This window comes from Lepus europaeus, chromosome 5 (assembly GCF_033115175.1).
Source record: "Lepus europaeus isolate LE1 chromosome 5, mLepTim1.pri, whole genome shotgun sequence".
Taxonomy (NCBI): Eukaryota; Metazoa; Chordata; class Mammalia; order Lagomorpha; family Leporidae; genus Lepus; species Lepus europaeus.
The window spans coordinates 446796-471014 of record NC_084831.1 but is presented as its reverse complement, the minus strand read 5'-3'; the positions used below and the strand labels follow the sequence as shown (position 1 = coordinate 471014).

The 24219-nt window shown below is 63.7% G+C and overlaps 1 protein-coding gene across 1 annotated transcript; it reads left to right on the top strand.

Moving 5' to 3' along the window:
- Positions 1–1379: 1379 nt before the first annotated feature.
- SLC35E2B (solute carrier family 35 member E2B) lies at positions 1380–23879 on the top strand. The gene is made up of 9 exons (XM_062190295.1): positions 1380–1468; positions 11231–11683; positions 11801–11936; positions 12323–12450; positions 14937–15057; positions 17038–17091; positions 17664–17736; positions 19510–19655; positions 19984–23879. Exons 2-9 carry the CDS (start codon positions 11389–11391, stop codon positions 20219–20221), a joined length of 1191 nt encoding a protein of 396 aa, XP_062046279.1. The 5' UTR covers positions 1380–1468; positions 11231–11388; the 3' UTR covers positions 20222–23879.
- Positions 23880–24219: the final 340 nt, after the last annotated feature.

The window sequence follows — 24219 nt, the reverse complement described above, 5'->3', positions numbered from 1 at the left end:
CGCTGGTCTGTGTAGGGCCAGGGCTTACATGTGCACACGTGCACACGGTATCCTGCCCAGGCGGGTCTGCGGGCTCGGCTGGGGCGCGGGGTCTGCCCCAGGCTCCAGCTGCTTCCCGACAGTCTCCTACAGACATGTGCAGGTGAGCACAGACACGCGTGCAGGACACGGACACACGTGGAGGGCAGCGCAGAGGCGTGCAGGGGAGCAGGTGCAGCGGTGCCCCAGGCTCTCAGCGTCCACCCCCGGCAGGAGCAGAGCAGCTCCCGCTGCCGGTGAGCACAGCGACCCCCTCAGGTCGCTCGGAGGGAGGTGCGACCCCTGCCAGTGCCCACACCTGCTGCCCAGGGCGGGGGAGCGCAGCAGGTCTGCCCTGGGCCTGTCTGCCCAGAGCTGGCAGCAGCTCCCCTGCCTGCGACTCCGGGGTTCCCTCCTGGCCGGCACCCAGCGGTGAGGGGCACAGAGCTGGGAGCAGCCCCCGGCCCAGACCCCCACTCATCCCAACAGCCTCAAAGGCCCTGCCCCGGCAGGCGCTGGGCCGGGCGCAGGTTTCTGAGCTGAATCCGTGTCAGCAGCCAGCCCGGCGGGGTCCACCTGGGCTCCTTCCCACGCCAGCCTCGTCCAGGGGCCGGCTCTGGAGGACCCCCCCCCCCGGCCCTGCACCCCCCCCAGCCCCCCCCCCCGGAGGAGGCGCTGACCCCGCGTACACAGTGAGGGCGCAGCGCCCTCTGGCCCAGGCGCCCCGATGGCCCAGTCAAGGCGCCAAGGGGCGTGGCCCTGTGCTGGGGAGGCCGGGCAGGGCGCGCCTTCGTCTTCCACCCACTGAGGGCTCTCTGGCGGGTCTTCCGTCGTCTCAGCCCAGAGCTGCGCCGCTGCTGACGTTGGTGCCCCTGCAGGACGGCCTGACCCCCGCTGTGTCGCGATGGAACGGCCCGGAGTGCCACGCTGTCTCTGTGCCCCCCTTCTCGGCCCTGATGGAACAGTCTGGAGCGTGCCACTGGTCGGCCATGGGGGCTTTCGCCCAGATGGACCGTCCGGGCGTCCACGGAGTGGGTGTAGGGAGCTCTGTTCTCCCCCGCCCCTGCCACGATGGAACAGCCCGGACCGTGCCACGGGGCGGCCGTGGGGGGGCGCTGTCGCTCCGCAGCGCTGGCCCGGACGCGCCGCCGTCGCCGCGGCTTCCGGTGCGTCACTTCCGCCCCCGGCCGCAGAGGGCGCCCGCCGCTCCCGCCGCGAGCCGACCCCGCCGCCCTGGCGCCCCGCGCCGTCGCCAGCTCCGCGGCCCGCGGCCCGACCATGGGCGCCCCGGCCGGGCCAGGCCGGGCCTCGGGGAGGCCGAGGGACCCGCCCGGACCCGGGCGCTCGCCGCGCGCATGCGGCCGGGGGCTCGGCCGCCGGGGCTCGCCCTCCGCCTAGCGGCTCTGGCCCGCGCGCGGGGACCCTCACGGAGACGCGGGCCGGCTCGCAGGTCAGTGCCGTCGCGAGTCGTGGGGGCCGCGGCGCGGGCGCCCCGGGCCGGCATCGGGGTCCCGGCGCGGGGCGGGGCGGGGCCGGAGCGCTGCGCGGGCCTCGCCGAGTCCGCGGACGGAGCCGTGTGGACACCCCCGCGGGGCCGCGCGTGGGCCTGGGCGCTGTCCGCGCGGTGGACGCCTCTGTGCGGGCGGGCCCGGCCGGGAGTCGGGGGCCTCTGGGGTGCTGTGCTGGGCAGGGCCCGGCCTGGGCTGGGGCGGCCGCACGTGCTTGCCCGCGGGGAGGACGCGGTCATGAATGCGTGTTTCTGTGCAGGGCAGAGCGCTCTCCCGCCACCGGTTCATTCCCCGGACGCCAGAACGCCCCGGGGCAGCAGGGCCTGACCCCTCCCAGCGCCTCCCCGGTGTCACAAAGCCCCGGGGGTGGGGGGAGCCCGCGCTGGCCCTGGCCAGGGCTTGGTCACAGCCTGGGGCAGGTTCCGTGCCCACGCTGGTGAGGCTGCCGGCACTGACCCTGGACTCGGCTCCGCTGGGCGCCACTGCAGTGGCCCGGGCTGGGGGAGCTGGCCTGGCAGAGCCGGTGAGTCGGAGGGCCTGTTCCTGCGGCCTCGTCCACCTTGTGTGTCCCTCGGCCATTCAGCTGCTGGGGATGCCTGGCGGCCGGGGCAGCCGTCGAGGGCCTTCCGCAGGGCTCCGGGCAGTCTGTTCGTGGCGGCCCTGCGGGGTCCTGGTGCCATCAGACGGGCTCTCCCGTTAGTGCTCACCGGAAAGCAGGGGACAGAGCTGCTTCTGCCGGCCGGTCGCTCCCCAGGTGCCACAGCAGCTGGGGCTGGGCTGGGGCAGACCCTGGACCTCAGCCTGGCCCCGTGGGTGAGCCCAGGTGTGTCAGCAGGGGCTGGGTCAGAGGGTGCAGCTCAGACGGGGCCCCCAGGGTGGGAGGCCACAGCCCCAGCTGGCGCTGCAGTGCCTGTCCGGTTGCCTCGCTCTGGCCACAGCGAGAAGCCGGCTCGCCGTGCTCTGACTCCAGTGAGCTGGCTGCAGCCAGGGAGGCCGCCTCGGTCGGGCGCCCCCGGGCCCGGCTGTGAAGTGGGCACCCACTCCCTGGAGCGGGGCCTCTACCTGAGGACTCCCCAGGCCGCAGCGGGGCCTCTGAGGGCTGCTCTCTCCCGCCTGCTCCCTGTTGGTGAAGGCCGCCTCAGGGTTTGTCCAGCAGGCCCCCAGCCCCCGCTGGGCCCTCGCGTGAGACCACAGCCCGGCCGTAAGCCCAGGGTGCCCGGCTGAGCTGCCCTCCACTTCCTGGCCCCTGGAGACCACGACTGTGCACATGGGGCCCAGCCGTGGGCAGCACGCACAGCCCCGCCGCTCTGCCCCTCGTCTGCCCTGGGTCGGCTGGTTCTGGGTGTGGAGCGGTCCGGGGAGAGTTCTTCCATCTGCCGCTTCCTCGCCTGAGTGGCCACAGCGGCCAGGGCTGGGCCAGGACAAAGGCAGGAGCCCAGACTCTACGCGGTCCTGGGAGGTGGCAGGCTGTGGGACTGAAGCCACCGCGCCACGGAGCTCAGCCCTGGGTGCGTGGGTGCGGCGGCTCCTTTACTTCACACAGTCTTGCTTTCACAACTTCCTTTCCGGTGTATTTGAACGGCAGAGCATTGTGGTCCAGCAGGTCAGGGGGCCCGGGGAAGAGCCCACGCCCCTCTGAGGCCCGGCTGCCCTGCCCCCGTCTGCTGTCCTGCTGGTGGCCCTGCCTCCCACGTGGGAGACCTGGGTGGAGTCCCAGCTGTTGCTGGCATCCGGGCAGTGACCCTGGAGGTAGAAGGTGTCTCTCTCTGTCTCTGTCTCTCTCTCTCTGTCACTCTGCTGTGTCACCGGCTGTCGCCCCAGCATCCCGTGCGAGTGGTGTTGAGTCGCCGCCTGTCTGCCGTGAGCTCCCACTTCCTGCACAAGCGGAGCCTGGGTGGCGGCAGCGACGGGTGAGGTGCCCGAGGTCCCGGCAGCCTTGTGGAGACCCACTCTGAGGTCCCGGCGCCCGGCTTCAGCCTCGGTGCTGTAGGGATGTGGAGCCCGAACCAGCAGGTGCGCACGTTCCCGCTCTCAAATCGTTTTTTGTTTGGAAAAATTCGTGAACTTACCCAGCTTTGTCCGTTTTACCCTGGTTTGAAAAGCTCGGTCAGGCTTCCACCGCCCTGGATTCAGGAAGGCGCAGGTGTCCTGTGGGGGGGCCTCAGGGGACTGCGCGTGCAGGGCGCCGTCTGTCGGGGCCACCTCTGTTTTCCCCAGCCTGGTGCCGTCCGGTGAGCTGGGTGCTGGGCAGGCCTGTCTTCCTCCGTCATCTGGGCCCGGATTCTGTCTCAGTTCCCAGCACTGCGGGTGGGGCGGGGTGGGGCTGGAGCCGACCTTTGCCCCCTGCCTGTTCACCGGGCTCCTCCCCTTTGCTGTCCTCGTACGTGGCCCCTGCTTGGTGACGGGGCTCTCCTGCCCTGGGGGTGGCGCCGTGTCCCCCGCTCTCCCAGTGCATTGCCTCTGCCCTGGTCTCAGCGGTGTGTCCCAGGGGTGCAGGCGATCCCACTGGGGAGTGGCGTCTAGGGACCAGACCAGTGCTGCGGGCCCCGCCCCTCAGGGCACGGGTTTGGGGCCTTGAGAACTGCACCGTGGGAGCCGTGGTCCCGATGGCCAGGGAGCGTGGGGAGACGGGAGCACGCGTGTCGCCCGGGCACGGGGACTGCGTGACTGACAGAAGGCGAAGTCCCCGGGAGTGCAGCCTGCCCGTGGGGCTCCGGGGCTCTGGTGTCAGCGTCCAGGCCTGGGTCCTTCCTGACGCCTGCAGGCAGGGGGGACACGATGAGTGCCCATGGCCCCCAGACTGCATCCCGTGGCTCCGTGCCCACTGCTGTCTCTGCAGGCCCTGACCCGCTCCCTGCACTCGGCCGTTCACGTCCCCTCTCTGTAACAGATGGGGGCGTGGCCAGATGCTGCCGGGCGTCCACACCCCACACCGGAGTCCCTGGCTCGGGCTCGGCCGCGGGCCGAATGTGCACCCTGGGAGTCGGCAGGTGCTGGCTCGGCCGACTTGGGTCCCTGCCCTCCGCGGAGACCCAGAGGGAGTCCTGGGCTCCTGGATTCGGCCGCCCAGCCCCAGCTGTTGAATCGGTGAAAGGAAGTTAGGTCTCTTGTCTGTCTCTCTCTCAGCCTTTTTTTTATTTTTATTTTTGACAGGCAGAGCGGATAGTGAGAGAGAGACAGAGAGAAAGGTCTTCCTTTTTGCCGTTGGTTCACCCTCCAATGGCCGCTGCGGCCAGCGCATTGTGCTGATCCGAAGCCAGGAGCCAGGTGCTTCTCCCGGTCTCCCGTGCGGGTGCAGGGCCCAAGCACTTGGGCCATCCTCCACTGTACTCCCGGGCCACATCAGAGAGCTGGCCTGGAAGAGGGGCAACCGGGACAGAATCCGGCGCCCCATCCGGGATTAGAACCCGGTGTGCCGGCGCCTCAAGGCGGAGGATTAGCCTGTTAAGCCACAGTACCGGCCCTCTCTCAGCCTTTCAAGTAAACTAAATACTTAGAAAGAAGTCTGGTTCCCGTTATCTGCTTGTCTTTGCTTGCACAATTCAGAATTCCTAGCCGATGACACAGCGCGCGGTGGGTGTTTGGCGTCGCTCGTGGGCCGTACACAATCATCTCATGGCCGACTGTCGAGTCCTGCCTTGGCAGGGCCGGACAGACGACGTCACCGGCCTCACGGCCCACGGGTGCATGCTGTCCCCTGCTCCGGGTCCATGCTTAACGAGTTGAGTTCGTTTTGCTTCTCGCTTTAGTGCACTGTGTTGTTTGATTCCTGCACTTGTGTTCCCTTTCATTGATTTTAAATTTCTGTCAGTTTACTTGAAAGGCAGAGAGGTCTTCCTTCCGCTGCTTCACTCCCCAGAGCCTGGGGCCCAGAGCGCCACCCAGGTCTCCTGCCCGGGTTGCAGGGGCCCAACGTTCGCGCCATGATCCACTGCCTCCTGGGTGCTCGTCTGCAGGACGCGGGCATCGCAGGCAGAGTCGGGTCTCGAACCGGAGACTGAAACGCGATGCAGGTGTGCAGCAAGTGCCTGCCCCAGGGCTCCGTGTTGGAGACCGGTTTTCCTGTTCCTACAGATTTAAGGATTTTTGGTTTATCAGCAAGTGAGAGATGCCAGACCTGTTAGAAGGTGCAGCTGCCAGCCTCCATGCGGCCCCACCCCCGCCTCTGCTCTGTCTGGGGCGGGACATCTCCAGGCCACGCCCCTCCCCGTAGAGGACATTTGTGGGGAGAGGCTCCAGTCCGAGCAGAGTCCCAGCTCTGAGCGCCCGCGGCTTCTGTCTGCTGGTTCACTCCCGGAGCCGTGCAGATCAGGAGCTTCTTCTCAATCTCCCATGTGGGCGCCGGGGCCCAAAGGCTTGGGCCATCTTTTAATGCCTTCCCAGGCCACAGCAGAGAGCTGGATTGGAAAAGGAGCAGCCAGGACTCGAACCAGTGCCCATATGGGATGCCGGCGCCTCAGGCGGAGGATTAACCCGCTGCGCCACGGCACCAGCCCCTCCAGTGAGGTTCAGTTTCTGCTGCCCGCTCTCAGCTCCTGGGGGCCTTCCGGGCTATCTGTGCGGACTGCACCTTCCTAGTGGGTGGGTGCTCTGCCCTCAGCCCTGGGGCCAGCCGCAGGCTCTGTCCTCGGCCCTGGGGCCCAGCCGCAGGCTCTGTCCTCTGTCCTCAGCCCTGGGGCCAGCCGCAGGCTCTGTCCTCGGCCCTGGGGCCCAGCCGCAGCCTCTGTCCTCTGTCCTCTGCCCTGGGGCCCAGCCCCAGGCTCTGTCCTCTGTCCTCGGCCCTGGGGCCCAGCCGCAGCCTCTGTCCTCTGTCCTCGGCCCTGGGGCCCAGCCGCAGCCTCTGTCCTCTGCCCTGGGGCCAGCAGCAGCCTCTGTCCTCTGTCCTCGGCCCTGGGGGCCAGCCGCAGGCTCTGTCCTCTGTCCTCGGCCCTGGGGCCCAGCCGCAGCCTCTGTCCTCTGTCCTCTGCCCTGGGGCCCAGCCCCAGGCTCTGTCCTCTGTCCTCGGCCCTGGGGCCCAGCCGCAGCCTCTGTCCTCTGTCCTCGGCCCTGGGGCCCAGCCGCAGCCTCTGTCCTCTGCCCTGGGGCCAGCAGCAGCCTCTGTCCTCTGTCCTCGGCCCTGGGGGCCAGCCGCAGGCTCTGTCCTCTGTCCTCGGCCCTGGGGCCCAGCCGCAGCCTCTGTCCTCTGTCCTCGGCCCTGGGGCCCAGCCGCAGCCTCTGTCCTCTGTCCTCGGCCCTGGGGCCAGCCGCAGGCTCTGTCCTCTGTCCTCAGCCCTGGGGGCCAGCAGCAGCCTCTGTCCTCTGTCCTCGGCCCTGGGGCCAGCCGCAGGCTCTGTCCTCTGTCCAGGCCCCAGCCCCAGGTTTCTGTCCGCGGTGCTCGCCCCGTGGCCAGCTCTACTGTTTGTCTCCCTTTCCCACGTCTTGTAGGGAGAAGGTTTGTGGCGACAGGTGCAGGGCAGCAGCGCAGGTGTGACTGGCGGGCCCGTGGAAGGAGAGGGACCACCTGCATTTGCGCGTTTGTAGACGTCAGACACAGACGTGGCTCTGCGGGTTCGGACAGGGGCCCGGCTCCTCCCAGTGGGGGTGGGGCTGGCCCTGCCGAGCTCTGCCCCGTCTCCCTTACTCGGCGCGCATTGGGCGGACAGTGTGTGCACTGGGAGGCGAGCGTCCACCTGGTGTGTGCAGCTCTCCCAGGCCCTTTCTGTGCGCGGTGACGACAGCGTGGCCATGGTGCAGCCCCTGGTCCTCACGTGTGTCTGCCCTGCCTGCCTGAGCAGTGCTGGACAGGGCAGGCAGCTCGTGGTCCAGCCCTGGGGACGCCCCGGGGCCAGTGGTCACTTGGCACTGGCGCCATGGCCACCTGCGTCACCGCGTCTTTTTTGAAGATTTATTTATCTAAAAGGCAGAGTTAGAGACAGCGAGCTCTCCCGTCTGCTGGCTCACTCCCCAGGCGGCCGCACCGGTCAGGCCCGGGCCAGGAGCCTGGAACTCCACTTGGGCCTCCCACGCGGGTGCAGGGGCCCGGGCCCGCGGGCCACCGTCCTCTGCAAACTGAGTGGACTGGGAGCAGATGGGACTGACTGTGCCCGTGTGGGGTGCTCGTGCTGCACAGCGCCGGCCCCTCCCGCCCCGCCCCTGCAGGCGGCAGGTTAACCCGCCGAACCACAGTGCCGGCCCTCCCACACCCCGTGGTCCCTCGTGGGCTCTGGCATCGCAGAGCAGGTGTCTGAGGGGAGTTGGTGGGGGTGGGTCTTGAGCAGGACAGGAGCCGGGGAGGGGCTGGCCCTGCAGCCCCCGTTGTCACCCCCAGGCACAGTGGCTGCAAGCCCAGGCGTCAGCGCTTGGCTCAGGCCGCAGAGCAGGGCCCGTAAGCCCCTCCCAGGTGCTCAGCCCCCTGCACAGAGGAGAGGGGTGGGCTCAGGGGGTCAGCAGAGGGTCACTCCCCCCGCCCCTCCTGTGTCACCAGTTTGCTGCGACCTGACCCCGACCCACATCCCAGACCCCTGGCCTCCAGGGCTCGGCTGCCGCCCTTCACCCCCACTCCTGCTGCAGGGTCCGAGTGTGCGGGTGCCCCTAGCAGGCCCAGTCACAGATCGTCACAAGGGCACCTGGGCACCACTAGCAGCCCAGGGAGCAGAGCCAGGTCTTCCAGAAAGTGCTGGCCCCCTGCCCCCTTGCATCCTGTCTGAAGCAGCACCAAGGCTTGGCTGTGGCGCGGGGCACCGAGGTGGATGACGTGGGAGCTGGCGGGCCTGGGAGGTGCTGCCCTCACAGGGCCTGGCGCGCAGTCCCAGAGCCCGTGGGGCCTCCTGAGTGAGGGACGGCCTCAGTACTCGTCACCCTGGGGCTCTGCTGATGAAGTGACCTGGGCTGGCCCTGGATGGCAGGACGGGGCCGTCGGCAGCAGGTCAAGACATCAGGGCTGGTGGGGTTGGAATGCCCCGGAAGCAGCGGAGGGGCGGGGCCTGTGAGCCCCAGGTGCTGGGAGAGGCACCCAGAGGGTGGCTCGGCCTCCCCGCCTGCCCTGAGCCTCTGCTTTCTCACAGCCTGAGTCTCCTGGGACATCGTCTGAGTGGGAACCCTGGCTGACAGCTGGCGTCTCCACCGGGGCGCTCGGTGTGTGGACCTGATGCCACCGAGGCTGTCCTCAGCCTCACGGCTCCCCTGCCGTGGGGAGGGGCCTCCTCTCCCTCCAGGGTGCGTCAGGCGCCGGTCTTGGCTGCAGCCCCTGCGCCCCGTGAGTCACACACTCCTGGGGACACGAGGCCTGCGTCTCGGTCGGCCCTGCGCTGCCTCCGGCCCGGAGCTTCCGTTAGCCCTTTCCCCTGGTGGGAGAGGCCGGGGCTGCGCCTGGTTGGTTTTGTTTACTCCCTGAGAAGGCCGCACCGGACGCCGCCTCGGCACGGACTTGGGTGGGCGCGCCCCTTCCCCAGGGTGGCTTTGGACGAGAGCGTCCAGCTGGTGCTGTCAGGTGTTCCCGACCTGGGACAGCCTGTGACAGGCACAAACCGTGGGTGCTGCCGGGGCGGTTCCAGTGTCTTTCTGCCTGGCTGCCCCTGAGTAGCAAAGAGGCCGGAAAGTAACTCCGACTTGGCCGGCATCCGGCATCCTCGGCCTCACTGGGTGGAGCTCAGTGCCCTCCGTGTGCCTGCGTCCCCGGGGTTCCGTGCCGCCGGAGGTCGCCTGCGGGGAGGGTAGGCGCTGCCTCCTGGGGTGGCCGTGCCCCTGTCTTGGCGCGGTGGCCTGTGGGAGCAGTGAGCACAAGGGGGAAGCAGGACCCGCTGTGGGCCTGACCACGGCCGGGATTTGGCTCGGGGCGGCAGCTGAGCGGTCGCGGAGCCGGAAGCGTGAGCGTCCGTGCCCAGGCGTTTCCAGAGCCAGCACGGGCGCCCAGCAGCACCGGACCGTGTGGAGGGCAGGGCTGGTGCTGGCTGAGACCGGTGAGCAGGTTTTAGGGCAGGGATGGCCTGGCCTGCTCCTTAGTGGACACCTGCGGGGGAGAGGCTGCGGCCCTGGCCGTGCAGGGGCCAGCACAGCGGGCGGGGTGGGCGCTCCCACTGCTGCCGGCAGCTCTGCCTGGCCTGTGGACGTCCCAGATGAAAGTTGGGAGAAGCCTGATCTGGCAAGAGGGAGCTGGGCTGGGAGCTGGGGCGCAGGTTCTGTAGGCATGGACGGGAGCCCTCGTCCCATCTGTCCCTGCTGTGTTGAGTCCTCTGGATCTTTCTTTGACTCCATTATTTGACAAAGGGAGGTGGCTCACTCCCCAGATGCCTAACAGACAGGGCCAGGCCAAAGCCAGGAGCCAGGCACCAGGCACCCAACCCAGGCCTGCACAGGTTCATTTCCCAAAAGCTGACAACAGCTGGGCCTGCACCAGGCTGAAATCAAGCCCAGACCCCATGTTTTGGGAACCCAGGCCCGGTCACCCGAGCCGTCCCCACTGCCTTGCAGGGTCAGCAGAAGCCGGAATGGGAGCAGGAAGAGGGTTTTGGACACAGGGGGGTGTGCACACAGGCCCAGCCTGGAGAGCCGGTGGCTGTGGGAGGTCGCAGAGGTCACGGCAGCGAGGGGTTTGGATCAGGGAAGGTGGGGCTGTGAAGGGGTGGGAAGCAAGGCCTCCGGTGGGGCGGGGGGCAGGCACCCGCCGTGGGTGCTCAGCTTCTCAGCAGTGAGCCGAGGTCGGCCGTGGGTGCCCCGTGGGCTCACCACCCTGGCAGTGGCCTCTCCTGCGTTTTCACCTCCAGGGAAGCAGGTGGCTGCCACGAGCCCGTCTGGTGTCAGCCCAGCCCAGGGGCCTCTGGGATTACGTACGTGAGCTGAGTTAAGCAGGGGTGTGGGTCTTTGGTGAGCAGGTGAGCTGTCGCCGGGACACAGGCAGCACAGGGCCTTGTGCCTGGGTTTGAGCTCACGCTGCTCCCAAGGTGCACCCTGGGAGGCAGTGACGCTCAAGTGGTTGGGTCCCTGCCACCCTTGGGGGGGACCCACGTGGAGTTTGGGGCTTGGTGTCAGCCTGGCGCAGCCCAGCTGTTGTTGGCATTTGGGAAATGAACCAGCACAAGGCATTCCGACTCTGTCTTTCAAACAAGTAGATACATAATTAAAAAAAAATAAAAATAAAAACAGCGGAAGGAAAGAGCAAGATTAAGGAAAAGCAGAGTGGTTAGAAGTGAGACCAGCTACAGTGTCCAGAAGTGGAAGATCGGTGCTAGAAAGACTCCACGGTTGGGGTAGAAAGTGCCCGTCTGACACGGGCGTCACAGGATCGGACGCACGAAACGTCTTGTTGAGGGCACAGGGAGAGCCGGCAGGGCCCGAGCACCTGTTCTCTCCAGGGCCCTTCGCTCGTGCCAAGAGCCGTGGCTGAGGGTGCAAAAGCCCGTTGTGACAGCTTAGGACCCAGGGGCAGAGACGGGCCCCCGGGCCCTGGTGGGGGGGCGGAGGCCCTGGGTGCTGCCCTGCCGGGAGGCAGGACAAGCCAAAGGTGTGTGTGCACGCGTGTTGATCGTGGCGTGACCAAGACTCTGGGAGCCCTGGGTGTGCGCCCTCGGATGGGCAGACCAGGGCTGGCCGTGGTTCTGTCTCGGGGGACCGCGGCCCCGCCAGAAGTCCAGCAGTGAGACTCAGCTCCACCTGGCATTTTAAATTGGCGAATAAAACCGTTAAAAACCTTAAATATTCAAAATAAGCGTCGTGTTTTCTTTTCTTAGTGTTCGGGTTCCATGTCCGTGCTCTGCCGGCGAGAGGCACTTTCCGAGGCCATGTTGGTGGCAGCCGGGACCCCCGCCCCCTCGCCTGCGTGTTGCGTGCTCACGCCCGGCCGTGCTGCCCGTCCTTGAGACAGACGCGTCCCGGCTGCGGTGCCGGCATGGCTGCTTCCACTAAGCCCTCCGCGCCGCAGGACGCGGCTCCCGGCGGCGCGGAGAAGAGGAAGCCCCTGCTCAGCTGGGGCGAGAAGGTGGCGTTTGCCAGGGCCGAGGGCAGCCCTGCCGAGAACCTGCTCACCATCACCATCACCGAGACCACCGTCATCGAGTCGGACCTGGGCGTGTGGGACTCGCGGGCGCTGCTCTACCTGACGCTGTGGTTCTTCCTCAGCTTCTGCACGCTCTTCCTCAACAAGTACATCCTGTCCCTGCTGGAGGGCGAGCCCAGCATGCTGGGTAAGGCCGGCCCTGGGGGCGGGGGTCGTGGGGGGGCGGGGGCGGGTCCTGGGGGGCGGGGGCGGCCGGGGGCGTGGGCCGGGACCCTCTCCACCCAGCGTCTGCGTCTCCCTGCAGGCGCGGTGCAGATGCTGTCCACGACCTTCATCGGCTGTGTCAAGGTGTTCGTCCCCTGCTGTTTGTACCAGCACAAGACCCGGCTCTCCTACCCCCCCAACTTCATCACCACCATGCTCTTCGTGGGCCTCATGAGGTGAGGCGTCTGCGGCCGCGGCCGGGCGGGAAGCGGCTTCTCGGTCACTCTGAGGGAGGCACAGGCTCCGAGGGCTCAGGAGGGCGCCCAGCTTCCAGGCACCGAATGAACTTGGTTTTGTTGAGTTCTTTCTGGAGCTGCCCTGGAAGCAAATTTAGCCGTGGTTTGTGGGAGGCGTGCCTGCTTCCTCTGGTGAAGCCTGGGCCTCGGTGCCAGCCGGCACGTCGCAGGCTCACCCTGAGCTCTGGGCCCAAGCCCCGGAGCCCCAGTGGGCGAGCTGCGGAGAGGAGAGGCCGGCGGGGCCGCCTGCCGGAGCTGACCCTCTGGGGCCCCCAGCTGCGGCTTGCTTGCACGTTAACCCGACGGTGCTTCCTGCTTATTTGCAGGTTTGCAACCGTCGTTCTAGGTTTGGTCAGCCTGAAAAACGTGGCCGTTTCATTTGCGGAAACCGTGAAGAGCTCCGCCCCCATCTTCACCGTGATCATGTCCCGCATGATTCTGGGCGAGTACACAGGTGAGGGGGGGGAGGCGGGAGAGCCCGGCTGCCCCCTGGGCCAGCGCCAGGGCCCTTCCTCTCCCCCGCCAAGGCAGCAAGTCCTGCGCGTGCAGCAGCGGCTTCAGCCCCACAGTGGAATCGCTCCGACACTCTGAACGTCTTGATTTGGCTTCCGGCTGTGGTGGACACATCTGACAAAGCAGCTCTCTGGGGACAGTCAGGAATCTCCCCGCAGAAGTCTGTCCGGGAGGCACCGGACTTGAGAGCCCAGGGGACTCCAGCAGGTGGCCCTGGTGTGCGGCACCATCCCCGAGGCCTTGGCTGAGACCCAGCAGTGTCGGTGGTGCCCAGGCCCCAGCCCCGCACCAGAGCTAAAGCAGGATCCCCGTGGCGTTGAAGTGGCCGCAGGTTCCCACACGCCCATTCTGTAGTGAGTGTCCAGGAGCTGAGGGCCAGCCGGGGCGGAGGCCGGCGTGCGTGCTGGGGCCACGGCAGAGCAGTCCCCTTCCTCAGCTCAGGTCCTTGTGAGCGAGGCACGGAGTCGGGGCCGGGGACCCTCGATGGCCTGGAGAGGGGCGAGGGCCCTGCTCTGGCCTGAGGACTCAGGTGGGTCCATTCTGCGAACACCGTGAGCTCACGTCCTCACTAACTCGGGTCTCAAGGCCAGCTGCGTGTGGGCCCAAAATCACCTGGCACGAAGTGGGCCTGGCGCCCGCCCGCTCCAGAAGCTCCATTCACAGTCAGTGACTGTTGGTGCGTTGAGGAATTTTTGTTTTTATCTGAGAGGCAGAAAGACAAAGGGGTCTCCCACTTGTGCTTCGCTCCCGACATTCCTACAGCAGCCAGAGCCGGGCCAAAGCCGGACGCCTGGAACTCCACGTCTCCCAGATGGACAGCAGCGCCCCTAGTGCTGGAGCCAGTCCCGGGGCCCCCAGCGAGCCCCAAGCGGAAGCTGGGCCGGGAGTGGCGCTGGAGGTGGCGCCAAGGCTGTGCCAGACACCTGCCCCTTGAGTGGATTCCGTTTTTTACAGATGTGTTTGTCTGAAAGGCAGAGTTAGGGGAGCAGAGAGACGAGATGTGTTTGTCTGAAAGGCAGAGTTAGGGGAGCAGAGAGACGAGATGTGTTTGTCTGAAAGGCAGAGTTAGGGGAGCAGAGAGACGAGATGTGTTTGTCTGAAAGGCAGAGTTAGGGGAGCAGAGAGACGAGATGTGTTTGTCTGAAAGGCAGAGTTAGGGGAGCAGAGAGACGAGATGTGTTTGTCTGAAAGGCAGAGTTAGGGGAGCAGAGAGACGAGATGTGTTTGTCTGAAAGGCAGAGTTAGGGGAGCAGAGAGACGAGATGTGTTTGTCTGAAAGGCAGAGTTAGGGGAGCAGAGAGACGAGATGTGTTTGTCTGAAAGGCAGAGTTAGGGGAGCAGAGAGACGAGATGTGTTTGTCTGAAAGGCAGAGTTAGGGGAGCAGAGAGACGAGATGTGTTTGTCTGAAAGGCAGAGTTAGGGGAGCAGAGAGACGAGATGTGTTTGTCTGAAAGGCAGAGTTAGGGGAGCAGAGAGACGAGATGTGTTTGTCTGAAAGGCAGAGTTAGGGGAGCAGAGAGACGAGATGTGTTTGTCTGAAAGGCAGAGTTAGGGGAGCAGAGAGACGAGAGACCTCATCCACGCATTACTCCCCACAGTGGCCCAGTGACTTGGGCTGGGCTGACAGGGAGCCAGGAGCTTCCTCTGGACTCCCACGTGTGCAGGGGCCCAAGCACTTGAGCCACTTTCTGCCGCTCTCCCGGGCACATTATTGGCACCTAGCTGGATCCGAAATGGAGCAGCCAGGACTCGAACCGATGCCCACATGGGATGCCGGCACTGGGGGCCATGGCTTAACCCACTGTGCCACGGTGCCAGTTCCCCGAATGGATTTTTTTAATTGAGAGACATCTTCACCCACTGGTTTACTCCCCAAATGCCTGCAACACCCAGGGCCATGCTAGGCTGCAGCCAGGATCTTGGGAGCCTCGTGGGTGGCAGGGGCCCTAGTACTTAGTTACACTACTGCCTCCCAGGGTGGGCTTCAGCAGGAGGCTAGAGTCCGGTGCAGAGCCGGGCCTCAGCCCAGGCACTCTGCTACGGGCGCAGGCCCCCCAAGCAGCGCCTTAACCGCTGTGCCGTAGACCCATCCTAACAGTGGGCAGTGCGGTGGAGCCCCCAGCCTCGTGCCAGGCCCTCAGGTTCTCTTTCTCACAGCTGCCTGGACACCGGACACTCACCCCCTTCACCTGCAGGCCCGGGCGTCGTGGGGGGAGGAGGGATGTGGGGGCCAGCACGTGTCCCATCACTGCGGTCCTCGCGAGGTCCCCGGCGCTGGGAGGGGGCAGGCGTGCCTGCCGACAGGAGCTGGCATTTGCCTGCTTTGCCCTCTGCACCAAGCAGCTGCCGGTGCTGGTTCTGAGAGCTCTACCGGCCGTGGGGCTCGAGGGCGCTGCACCGGCTCACGTGTGTTGCGCTCTCCTCAGGGCTGCTGGTCAACCTCGCCCTCATCCCGGTCATGGGAGGGCTGGCGCTCTGCACAGCCACCGAGATCAGCTTCAATGTCCTGGGCTTTTCGGCTGCATTGTCCACCAACATCATGGACTGGTGAGTGGCACAGAGTGTGGGGGTGCTTGTGAGACGCTGCTCCGTCTGCGCTGAGGCCAGCCCAGAGCCACCTTCCTAACCCAAAGCCAGGTCACCCTCAGTGCCCCAACGTAGCTGTTGCTCAAAAACAAGCCGAAGCCGGCGCCGCGGCTCACTAGGCTAATCCTCCACCTTGCGGCGCCGGCACACCGGGTTCTAGTCCCGGTCGGGGCACCGGATTCTGTCCCGGTTGCCCCTCTTCCAGGCCAGCTCTCTGCTGTGGCCAGGGAGTGCAGTGGAGGATGGCCCAAGTGCTTGGGCCCTGCACCCGCACGGGAGACCAGGAGAAGCACCTGGCTCCTGCCATCGGATCAGCGCGGTGCGCCAGCCGCAGCGGCCATTGGAGGGTGAACCAACGGCAAAGGAAGACCTTTCTCTCTGTCTCTCTCTCACTGTCCACTCTGCCTGTCAAAAAATAAAAAATAAAATAAAAAAAAAACCAAGCCGGAATTTGACCACGGGGTGGCATTGCGAAGTCGCTAATCAGAGACATGTGAGCCCTGGAACACACTGCCGCCCGTGCGTGTCGGTGTGGCCGTGTTCCAGCTCGGCACCACCAGGGGGCGCCTCAGCTGCAGCCAGGGGCCAGAGCTGCCGCGGAGCCCAGTGCAGCAGCGCCCCCTCAGGCGTCTCCTGGTACCGCGCAGGCTGCATGCTGTTGCGCGTGCTGCTGCTTTTGTAAACAATGTTTTTAAGATTTATTTTGTTTGGCCGGCGCCGCGGCTCACTAGGCTAATCCTCAGCCTTGCGGTGCTGGGCACACCAGGTTCTATCCCGGTTGCCCCTCTTCCAGGCCAGCTCTCTGCTGTGGCCAGGGAGTACAGTGGAGGATGGCCCAAGTGCTTGGGCCCTGCACCCCATGGGAGACCAGGAGAAGCACCTGGCTCCTGGCTTCGGATCAGCGCGGTGCGCCGGCCGCAGCGGCCATTGGAGGATGAAAGATTTATTTTGTTTGAAAGGCACAGTGCCGCAGAGACATCTTCTGTCTGATGGTTCACTCCCCAAATGGCTGCACCAGCCAGGGCTGGACCCTGCTGACGCCAGCGGCCCAGAGCTCCGTCTGGGTCTCCAGGCGGTGGCCAGGCCTCCTGTGCCTGCCCAAGCACGCGAGCAGGAGGCTGGGCTGGAAGCACAGTGGCTGGGCCTCGGAGCAGCACTCTGGTGTGGCTCCCGGCCTCCTAAGCCGCGGCTCAGCGCGCTGCGCCACAGCACCTGCCGCTTGTTTCACGTTCTCACCGGCCTTTGTCTGTCTCCCTGCGGTGTGTCCTGTGGTGAGTTCTGCCTGTTTGTGTTTATCAAGGTCTTCGGGGAGGTAGCTCTGTGGCAGTCGTGCACCTTGGGAGCCCCGGGTGCCGGCCGTGGTGGTTGCTGACTTCAGACCTCTTCTTCAATGTGGGGCTTTGCAGGCCCGCACCGTGGCACCGTGGCTAACCTCCTGCCTAGACGCTGCGTGGAGCAGCTCACGTGAGCACTGCTTCAAGTCCCGGCTGCTCCACTTTCAATGCAGCTCCCTGCCAAGGGCTCGGAAAGCAGTGGGAGGCGGCCCAGCGCTTGGGCCCCTGCACCATGTAGGAGACGCCGATGGAGTTCTCGGCTCCTGACTTGGGCTTGGCCCAGCCCTGCCTATTGTGGCCATTTAGGGAATAAACCAGCAGATGAAAGATCCCCCGCCCCGCCCCACCTTTCCAATAAAACAGTCTTTCCAAAAAAAAAGCCCTCTTGCTGGTTTTGTGAAGTGCTCAGAGCGGGGACTTTAGGGTCCTTTGATCCCAAAGAGCTGAGCAACCTCGGGCAAGAACCTCATCACAGTGCCTGGCCTCAGCGAGTGAGCTGTCCACTGAGTGAGGTCAGCGCTGTGGTCAGTGAGGGGCAGACGCCATGTCCATTTGCCGTGCCGTTCTAGCTTGTTCAATGCTTAACCTCTCCCGTTCTTTCTTGTAGTTTGCAGAACGTTTTTTCAAAAAAGCTCCTCAGCGGAGACAAGTACAGGTTCTCGTAAGTATCCTGAGTGAGTGGGATCCCCAGCTCCACCGGCACCAGGTTCTTCCTGCAGACCGACGCGGTCCCCACTTGGGCTCGGGTGGACATAGAAGGACTTTTTCAAAATTTGGGGAAGCCACCTCTTCCTGTCCTGTTGCTGGCTTGGTGTGTGATTGCCTTTTCCTTTTATTCATTTATGTAACTTAAGACAGAAGCCGTCTGCCGGGTCACTCCCCAGACGTTTGCAGCAGGTGGGGCCCAGCCACACTGAAGCCAGGAGCTCCACCCAGGTCCCCACGTGGTTTTTGGGCACCTGTTGCCTGCCAGCATGCATGTCAGCAGGAAGCTGTGGAGCCCAGTGCTGGGTCCAGGACTGGTCCTGCCAGCCTGGTGTGAGATGTGGACGTGCCACGATGCCACGATGCCACGGGCAGCTTCACTGTTGCGCCACGGGCCCGCCTGGCCTCTTCGTCTCTGGGTAGCCGTCGAGGCCCTCACTGTCCTGGAGGACAGCAGGTCTCGGGAAGTCCTGGGTTGAAGCGTGGCCCCCCGGCACGGGCCTGGTGGAGGATCTCCTGTCCCCGCAGGGCCCCGGAGCTGCAGTTCTACACCAGCGCCGCAGCCGTGGCTCTGCTGATCCCGGCCTGGATCTTCCTCATGGTGGGTCTCTCAAGCTTCTGCCTCGGGCCCGGCAGCTGTTTCTCTCAGCAGTCCAGGAGCAGAAGGGAGGCACCATGCCGGTCTCGCGGACGGCTGGGTGCTGTGTTACTTTGCTGGATTGTTTGCACGGCAGCAGCTGTCCTGTCCAGTTGTGAGGTTGGGCCTGGGGCCTGGGGCCTGCAGCCCACCCTGACCCCCGGGAAGATTTGGTTTTGGTTTTCCTTTCGTGTACACAGACCAGGGAACCTGTTGATCTTTTGCAGATGAGAGTGTTTTTCTTTCTGGGGTTCATTTTTGAAATTGCAATGTTTCATTGAAAGATTATTCATGTTTAAATCTTTTTACCATTTGAGGCATTTTATTCTTATTTCTTTGAAAAGCATAGTTAGAGGGAGAGAGATCCTCTGTCCGCTCGTTCACTCCCATAAATGACCACACAGACAGGGCTGGGCCAGACTGAAGCCAGGAGCTTCTTCCAGGTCTCCCACGTGGGTGCAGGGGCCCAGATGCTTGGGCCATCGGCTGCTGCTTTCCAGGCGCATTAGCAGGGAGCTGGATTGGAAGTGGAACGGCCGGGACTTAAACTGGAAAGCATGGATGTCAGCACAGTAGGCAGTGACTTAACCTACTCGGCCACAACGCCAGCCCCCAGTGGAACCACTTTTAAGTGTGAGCAGTATTAAATGCAGCCACACATTGCGCATCCATCTCTATCACTCTCCATATTTTTTTAGTTTTTTAAAAATGTATTTTATATATTTGAAAGACATAGTGACAGGGAGCGAGGGAGAAAAAACAGAGATCTTCCATCTGCTGATTCCCTCCCCAAACACCCGCAGCAGCCGGGACTTCTGTCGGGGCAAAGCCAGGAGCCTGGAACTCCTTGGTCGCAAGCAGGGGCCTCACTGCTGGCCACAGCGCCGCCCCTCATCTCGCAGAGCTGAATGCCAGCGAGCTGCTGGCTCCCTCAGTCTGGCTCCCTGGGGCCCTGTGCCAGTGGGAACGGCATCTGTCCTGGGTCTGTCCCTTGCACGCCGTGTTTGAGGCCCATTCTGGGTGGAGCGTGTGCCAGAACTGTCCACCTTTCTCAGGCTGAATGGCACTCCGTGGCGTGGATGGCCCACGTTGTGTTCACCATCCGTCCCTTGGCGGACGTCTGGGCGGCCTCCACATTTTGGCTTCTTATGAACAATGCTGCTATGGACGTGGGTGTGCAAGTGCCTCTGTGAGGTGGTGCTGCTGCCCCCGCAGGGGGTCTTCAGTTGCTCGAATCTCACAGCCGGGCACAGGTGTTCGGCTCCTGCAGGTCTTCGCCATCGCTTGCTTTGTTTGTGTTTGACAAGAACTGTCCTGTGGGGGTGAGGTGCTCTCCTGTTGTGATTTTATCTGCACATTCCTGGCCTGAGTGATGGCAAGTGTCTGTGTGTTCTGGCCGTCTGTGTGCTGGTGGCAGTCTTGAGAGGTGTAGTTCAGTTTGCCACCTGGAAGGCTGTGTTGAGGGGAGCGACGCTGTGTCCACTTCATGCAGGGCTGGGGAGCCTTCCTCTGCCAGTGACTCCATCATTTGGGAACCGTTCAAGACTATCAACTTAGCAATTAGCCCGCTATGGATGTATTGCACTTTGAGTCCCGCCTCTGGGTGCCTTGGCAGGGGCAGACCAAATGACTCTGTCGGCCTTGCCCAGCCTGTGGCTGGACGTGCCCCTCGCTGTCTCGTGGGTGATGTGCAAGGAGCGCCCAGGCCAGCACAGCGTCCCTCTGTTCTGGCCCCAGGACGTGCCTGTGATCGGGAAGAGCGGGAAGAGCTTCAGCTACAGCCAGGACGTCGTGTTGCTGCTGCTGATCGACGGCGTGCTGTTCCACCTGCAGAGCGTCACGGCATACGCCCTCATGGGCAGGATCTCCCCTGTGACCTTCAGGTGAGCCGAGGACGCCCCACACAGGGCGTCCAGGTCTGCAGAGGAGACGAGACCGCTCTGCGGTTTAGAGACGTCTGTGGTTCTCGTCCCTGGCGATAGCTGTGCTTCGCCCTGCCCTTAGCCCTTAGGCCCTCACAACAAAAAACAAGGGAGCGGGCGGGCCCCTACAGCTCTGGAACCCTCCGGTGGTCTCCCCCCCGTAGCCCCCCTCAGCACAGGCACAGCCGTGCGGCGGTCACATGGTCCTGGCCAGGCACTGCGGCCGGGGGCCCAGCGCGAGCCTGAGTCTGAGCGTCCTGTCCCCACTTTGCGCCCTGTGTCGCGGCAGCGTTGCCAGCACCGTGAAGCACGCCCTGTCCATCTGGCTGAGCATCATCGTTTTTGGCAACCGCATCACCAGCCTATCAGCCGTCGGCACCATCTTGGTGACAGTCGGTGTCTTACTCTACAACAAGGCTAGGCAGTACCAGCAGGAGGCCATGCAGAGCCTGGCTGCAGCTGCCAGCCAGGCCCCAGAGGACAGCACCGAGCCGCTGGTCCCCACGGACCCCGGACAGTACCACTGAGCAAGGCCACGAGGTTACCAGCACCACCTTGCTCCTCGCTGACACCAGCCCTCCCGCAGCCAGGTGTGGGCTGAGCCCACATCCAGGGGTCCTGGCTGGGTCGCAGGAAGAAGGGGGTGGAGGGGCTGTTGCCTGCTCCCGTCTTGGTTTTTCATTCATCTGTCAGGAACTCAAGTTGAAGATTTCCAGGCGTCAGCTTCCCGGGCAGAGCCCAGCGTCCACCATCAGCCAAGCTGAGCTAATGCCAGAGCCAGGTGGTCCAAGATGCCCCTGTGGCTCCCTGCCAAACACACATGCTGGCTGCCACGGGCCAGGCCCCCATTCCTGCATGTGTGACCACCAAGGCCAGCTAGGGCCAGGCTGGTTCCAGTGCCAATGCGAGCTGCCACCTGCTTAGCACCCATGAGGAGAACTCGACTTCTTCATCCCAGCCTCCCAGGCCTGAGGCTGCTGGCTCCTCTGGAGAAGGCTGCAGCATCACCCACCAGGCTGCTGTGCTGGGACCAATCCAAGTGCCTCCCACCCGGGCATGGATCTGTCCACCACCCGAGAGGACACAGAGCCGACAGTGGAGGGAGAGGGCCCAGGACCAGGGTCTCCTGCCTCCAGGGGCGGGTGCCAGTGCTTCTCCCCTGACCCAGGCTCCTGGGGACATCACCCATTCCCGCCTGCAGTGTCAGCCCTCAGGGGAGGTCCTCCACCCGAGAGGACACAGAGCCGACAGTGGAGGGAGAGGGCCCGGGACCAGGGTCTCCTGCCTCCAGGGGCGGGTGCCAGTGCTTCTCCCCTGACCCAGGCTCCTGGGGACATCACCCATTCCCGCCTGCAGTGTCGGCCCTCAGGGGAGGTCCTCCAGAGGGTGCTGCCAAGCACACGGGGGCCCGCAATATCTGCTGCTCTGAGCCCCTTCCCGCCGACTGAGGGGCCCTGCCTTTGACCAGAGGCCAGGCTTCCCTTGGGCTGGCTCTGGCCCGAGACTGAGGACAGACCTCTCAGGTTCGGCTCGGGCAGGGGAGACTCCCTGTTCTTTCTTTCTGGACGCTTGTGAGAGGCTGGCAGCTGGGGGTTCCCCGGGGGCCTGCAGGGGTCGCCCATAAAACCTTTGGTCTGCACAGTTCCGTATGGGAACATTGGCACCGGCTGTCAATGGCACACAGGTGACGGACGCTGTGCTTCCGAATGAGAAGGTATCTGCCCAGCAGATTGCCGACAGTCCACATGGGCAGCCCACTCCGCCTGGCTCTCCCCAGCAGCCCCTCCCTCTCCTCATGGACCTCAGGGCTCGGGAAGCCCGGGGAGCAGTCTCCGCACCCCCCCCCCGGGTTAGCTGCAGCTTTAACCACTTGGCTGCGTTACTTCTCTGGCATCCTGGCGGGTTTGACTGGGCATGCCCATTGCTGGCCCCGTCATGGCCCAGATCTGAAGCCTGAGCACCCACTGTCCCCCCGAGTCTCACTTGCCCTCCCTGTTCTCCAAGCCCCTGACACCCATCAGCAGTACACTGGTTTTCCAGTTGACATCTCACTGGGAAAACAGCCCCTCCCAGAGATAAAATCTCAGAAGCAAAAGAGCAATAATTCCCACTCACTACGTCCTCCCTACTTGGAAAGGTGTACCCTCACGGTGGTCGGAGCAAGGCCGTGAGCCTAGGCCGAGCTCTGGCCCCGAGTGGCCAGGCGCCTGCCAGGTGGCACCAGCTCGCCCACACTGTGAGGATGTGTTCTGTGACTGTCCCCAGGGTTCTTTTTGTTTGCTGTTTCTTCCCCTTTCCCCCAAAGCAAAATTGACTGAGGGTGGCCAGTGTGACGAGATGCTGCACTGATTGGTGAGGCCCAGCTGTGGTCTGCCTGCCCTGGAGGATGTAGCTGCCGGGCCTGCTGCTGACAGTGGGACGTGCGCAGAGAAGGGGCCGTGTCTGCTGGGGTCAGTGGCAGGGCCAAGATGTGTTGTGTCCGAGTCCGTCCCAGGCGCAGGCGCCTGGTTTCTGTGGGTTGCTGGGAATTCCGGCTCCAGTCCCATGTGGGATTAGGAAGCTGCCCCTCCCTCCCAGCCTGGTTTCAATTGTCTGACTTTGTGGACCAGCAACAGCATGAAGATTTTCTACATTATTAGCTAATGAGGCAATTTCCTGTAAATGCTTTTGAGACTTTTCCTGCCGCACAACGGTTGCAGAAACTGCGCTTGCTGGTGTTCACACGCCTGCTCCTCCACGCCCACCACATCCAAGTCAGCTTTGGGCCACCGCTGTCATGGCATTTGGAGGCCAGCCCTCCACCAAGAGCCAAAACGCAAGGCCTGGCCTTGCCATTTGTTTCCCGACTACAGCCATGATGCTTTTGACATTAACTTTGTCCAGTGCTCTCATAGACTGTTTCACTGGAATGTCACAGATGTGTGTAGGGGACATTGGCACCGGTGTCATTGCTCATGTTGGGTTTCAATCCTCCTGTGTCCGTGGTCATTGTCTGTGCCTTTTGTAAACCAGCAGAGAGCGTGAACAGCCCTTCCAGGCCGGGCCACCTGCTTGCGGATAGCGATGCTCGGAGATGTACAGAGCTCTGGCTTCCAGACGCACCCGCTGACGGAGCGCATACAAAGCTTCTTAAAAGCCGGTTCTGACGGTGGTAATCCCCGGGTCGCCAGTAATCTGCCTGCCTGGACAACTGAGGAAAATCCTGCACAATCCAAAATGTCTTTCGCTTGAGAAAAACAAAGGGATCAAACAATTAAGAAAAAAACCTGCACAGAGTATCAGTGAAGTAGAGCTCTGCTTTGTAGTGCCTTTCACGTCCCTGTCACAGCCCGTGGCTGTCCCTGCTGTGACACCTGGGCTGTCACCTAGACACCGCTTCTCAGATCCGTCCGCGTGATGCTTTCCAAGGCCTCACAGTGTTCCACTGCTTCCCTGCGCTGGAAAGCGTGAACAGGGCGCAGACAGAATCCACTTTTCTTTTGCCGTTGACCAGCGTTGGACGAAGGGCTTCACTCTTTCCCCCAAAGGCACACACACCCGTGAGCACATTCCCTTCCTTCCTGAATCTGGGGAGCCAGGATGGACCCTCCAGGTCAGGCACCCATGGGTCAGCTCATGCTTCAGCTCGGCTGTCTAGAATTTTCTTCAGAGCCCTTCGGTACAACCACATTGACGGAAGCTGGTCCTGCTCGGGTGTCCAGCAGTTGAAAACCATTCCTACTGGCAAAGTCTCGTCTTCTGCTCTCATTGGCCGAAAACTCACTGGGCTGGTTTGACTGTTTCTCAGCTGCTCCCAGACTTGTGACTGAACCTGCCTGGGGGGCGCTGCTGGCTCCAGAACCGGGCCACAGCCAGGGTCTTTCCCGCGTTGTGAAACTTGAAAATTACACGCTGATTCTCTACAAGAGCCAAATGCCATTTGCTTTATACCAAACACAACTGCGGAGAACAAAAACGCATCATGTTTCTAGACTTTTATACGTCACCTATTTCAGTATTCAGTGCTTTCTAGAAAACACGTGATGTCAGTGACTCACTCAACTGTGGTAATAACTCCCTGCTAACTGGATGCCTCCTGTTACTTTCGTCTAAATGAAGCAGCCGGGGCGCAACGGTCAGACTCGTTTCACAAAAGTAAAATAAAAGCTAAGTATGATCACAGCCGGCTTCTCCCTGTGTGTCGATGCTGCTCGGGTGACCCAGGCCGGCTTTCTGGCTTCGCCGCTCTCCAGCATGAGGAGAGCAGAGGGAAATGAGGTTTTCCCGAAGCAGAGGGAGCGCGGATACGCGAGGTCAGCGTTCTCCGGGGAGGCAGGAAGATCCCGGGACCCCTCCCGCCATCCCGGGAATAACAGGCGGGTGTCCGCCTTGTCCCCCTCGGCAGGTGCGGAGTGGGACCTAAGGGCCGCGCCACTTTTTTTTTTTTTTTTTTTTGAGGGAGTGTCCGTCCACTGGCCAGTTCACCCCCAGAGCCCGGCCAACGCCGGGCGTCAGGAGCTCCATCCGGGTCTCCCGCGGGGGCCAG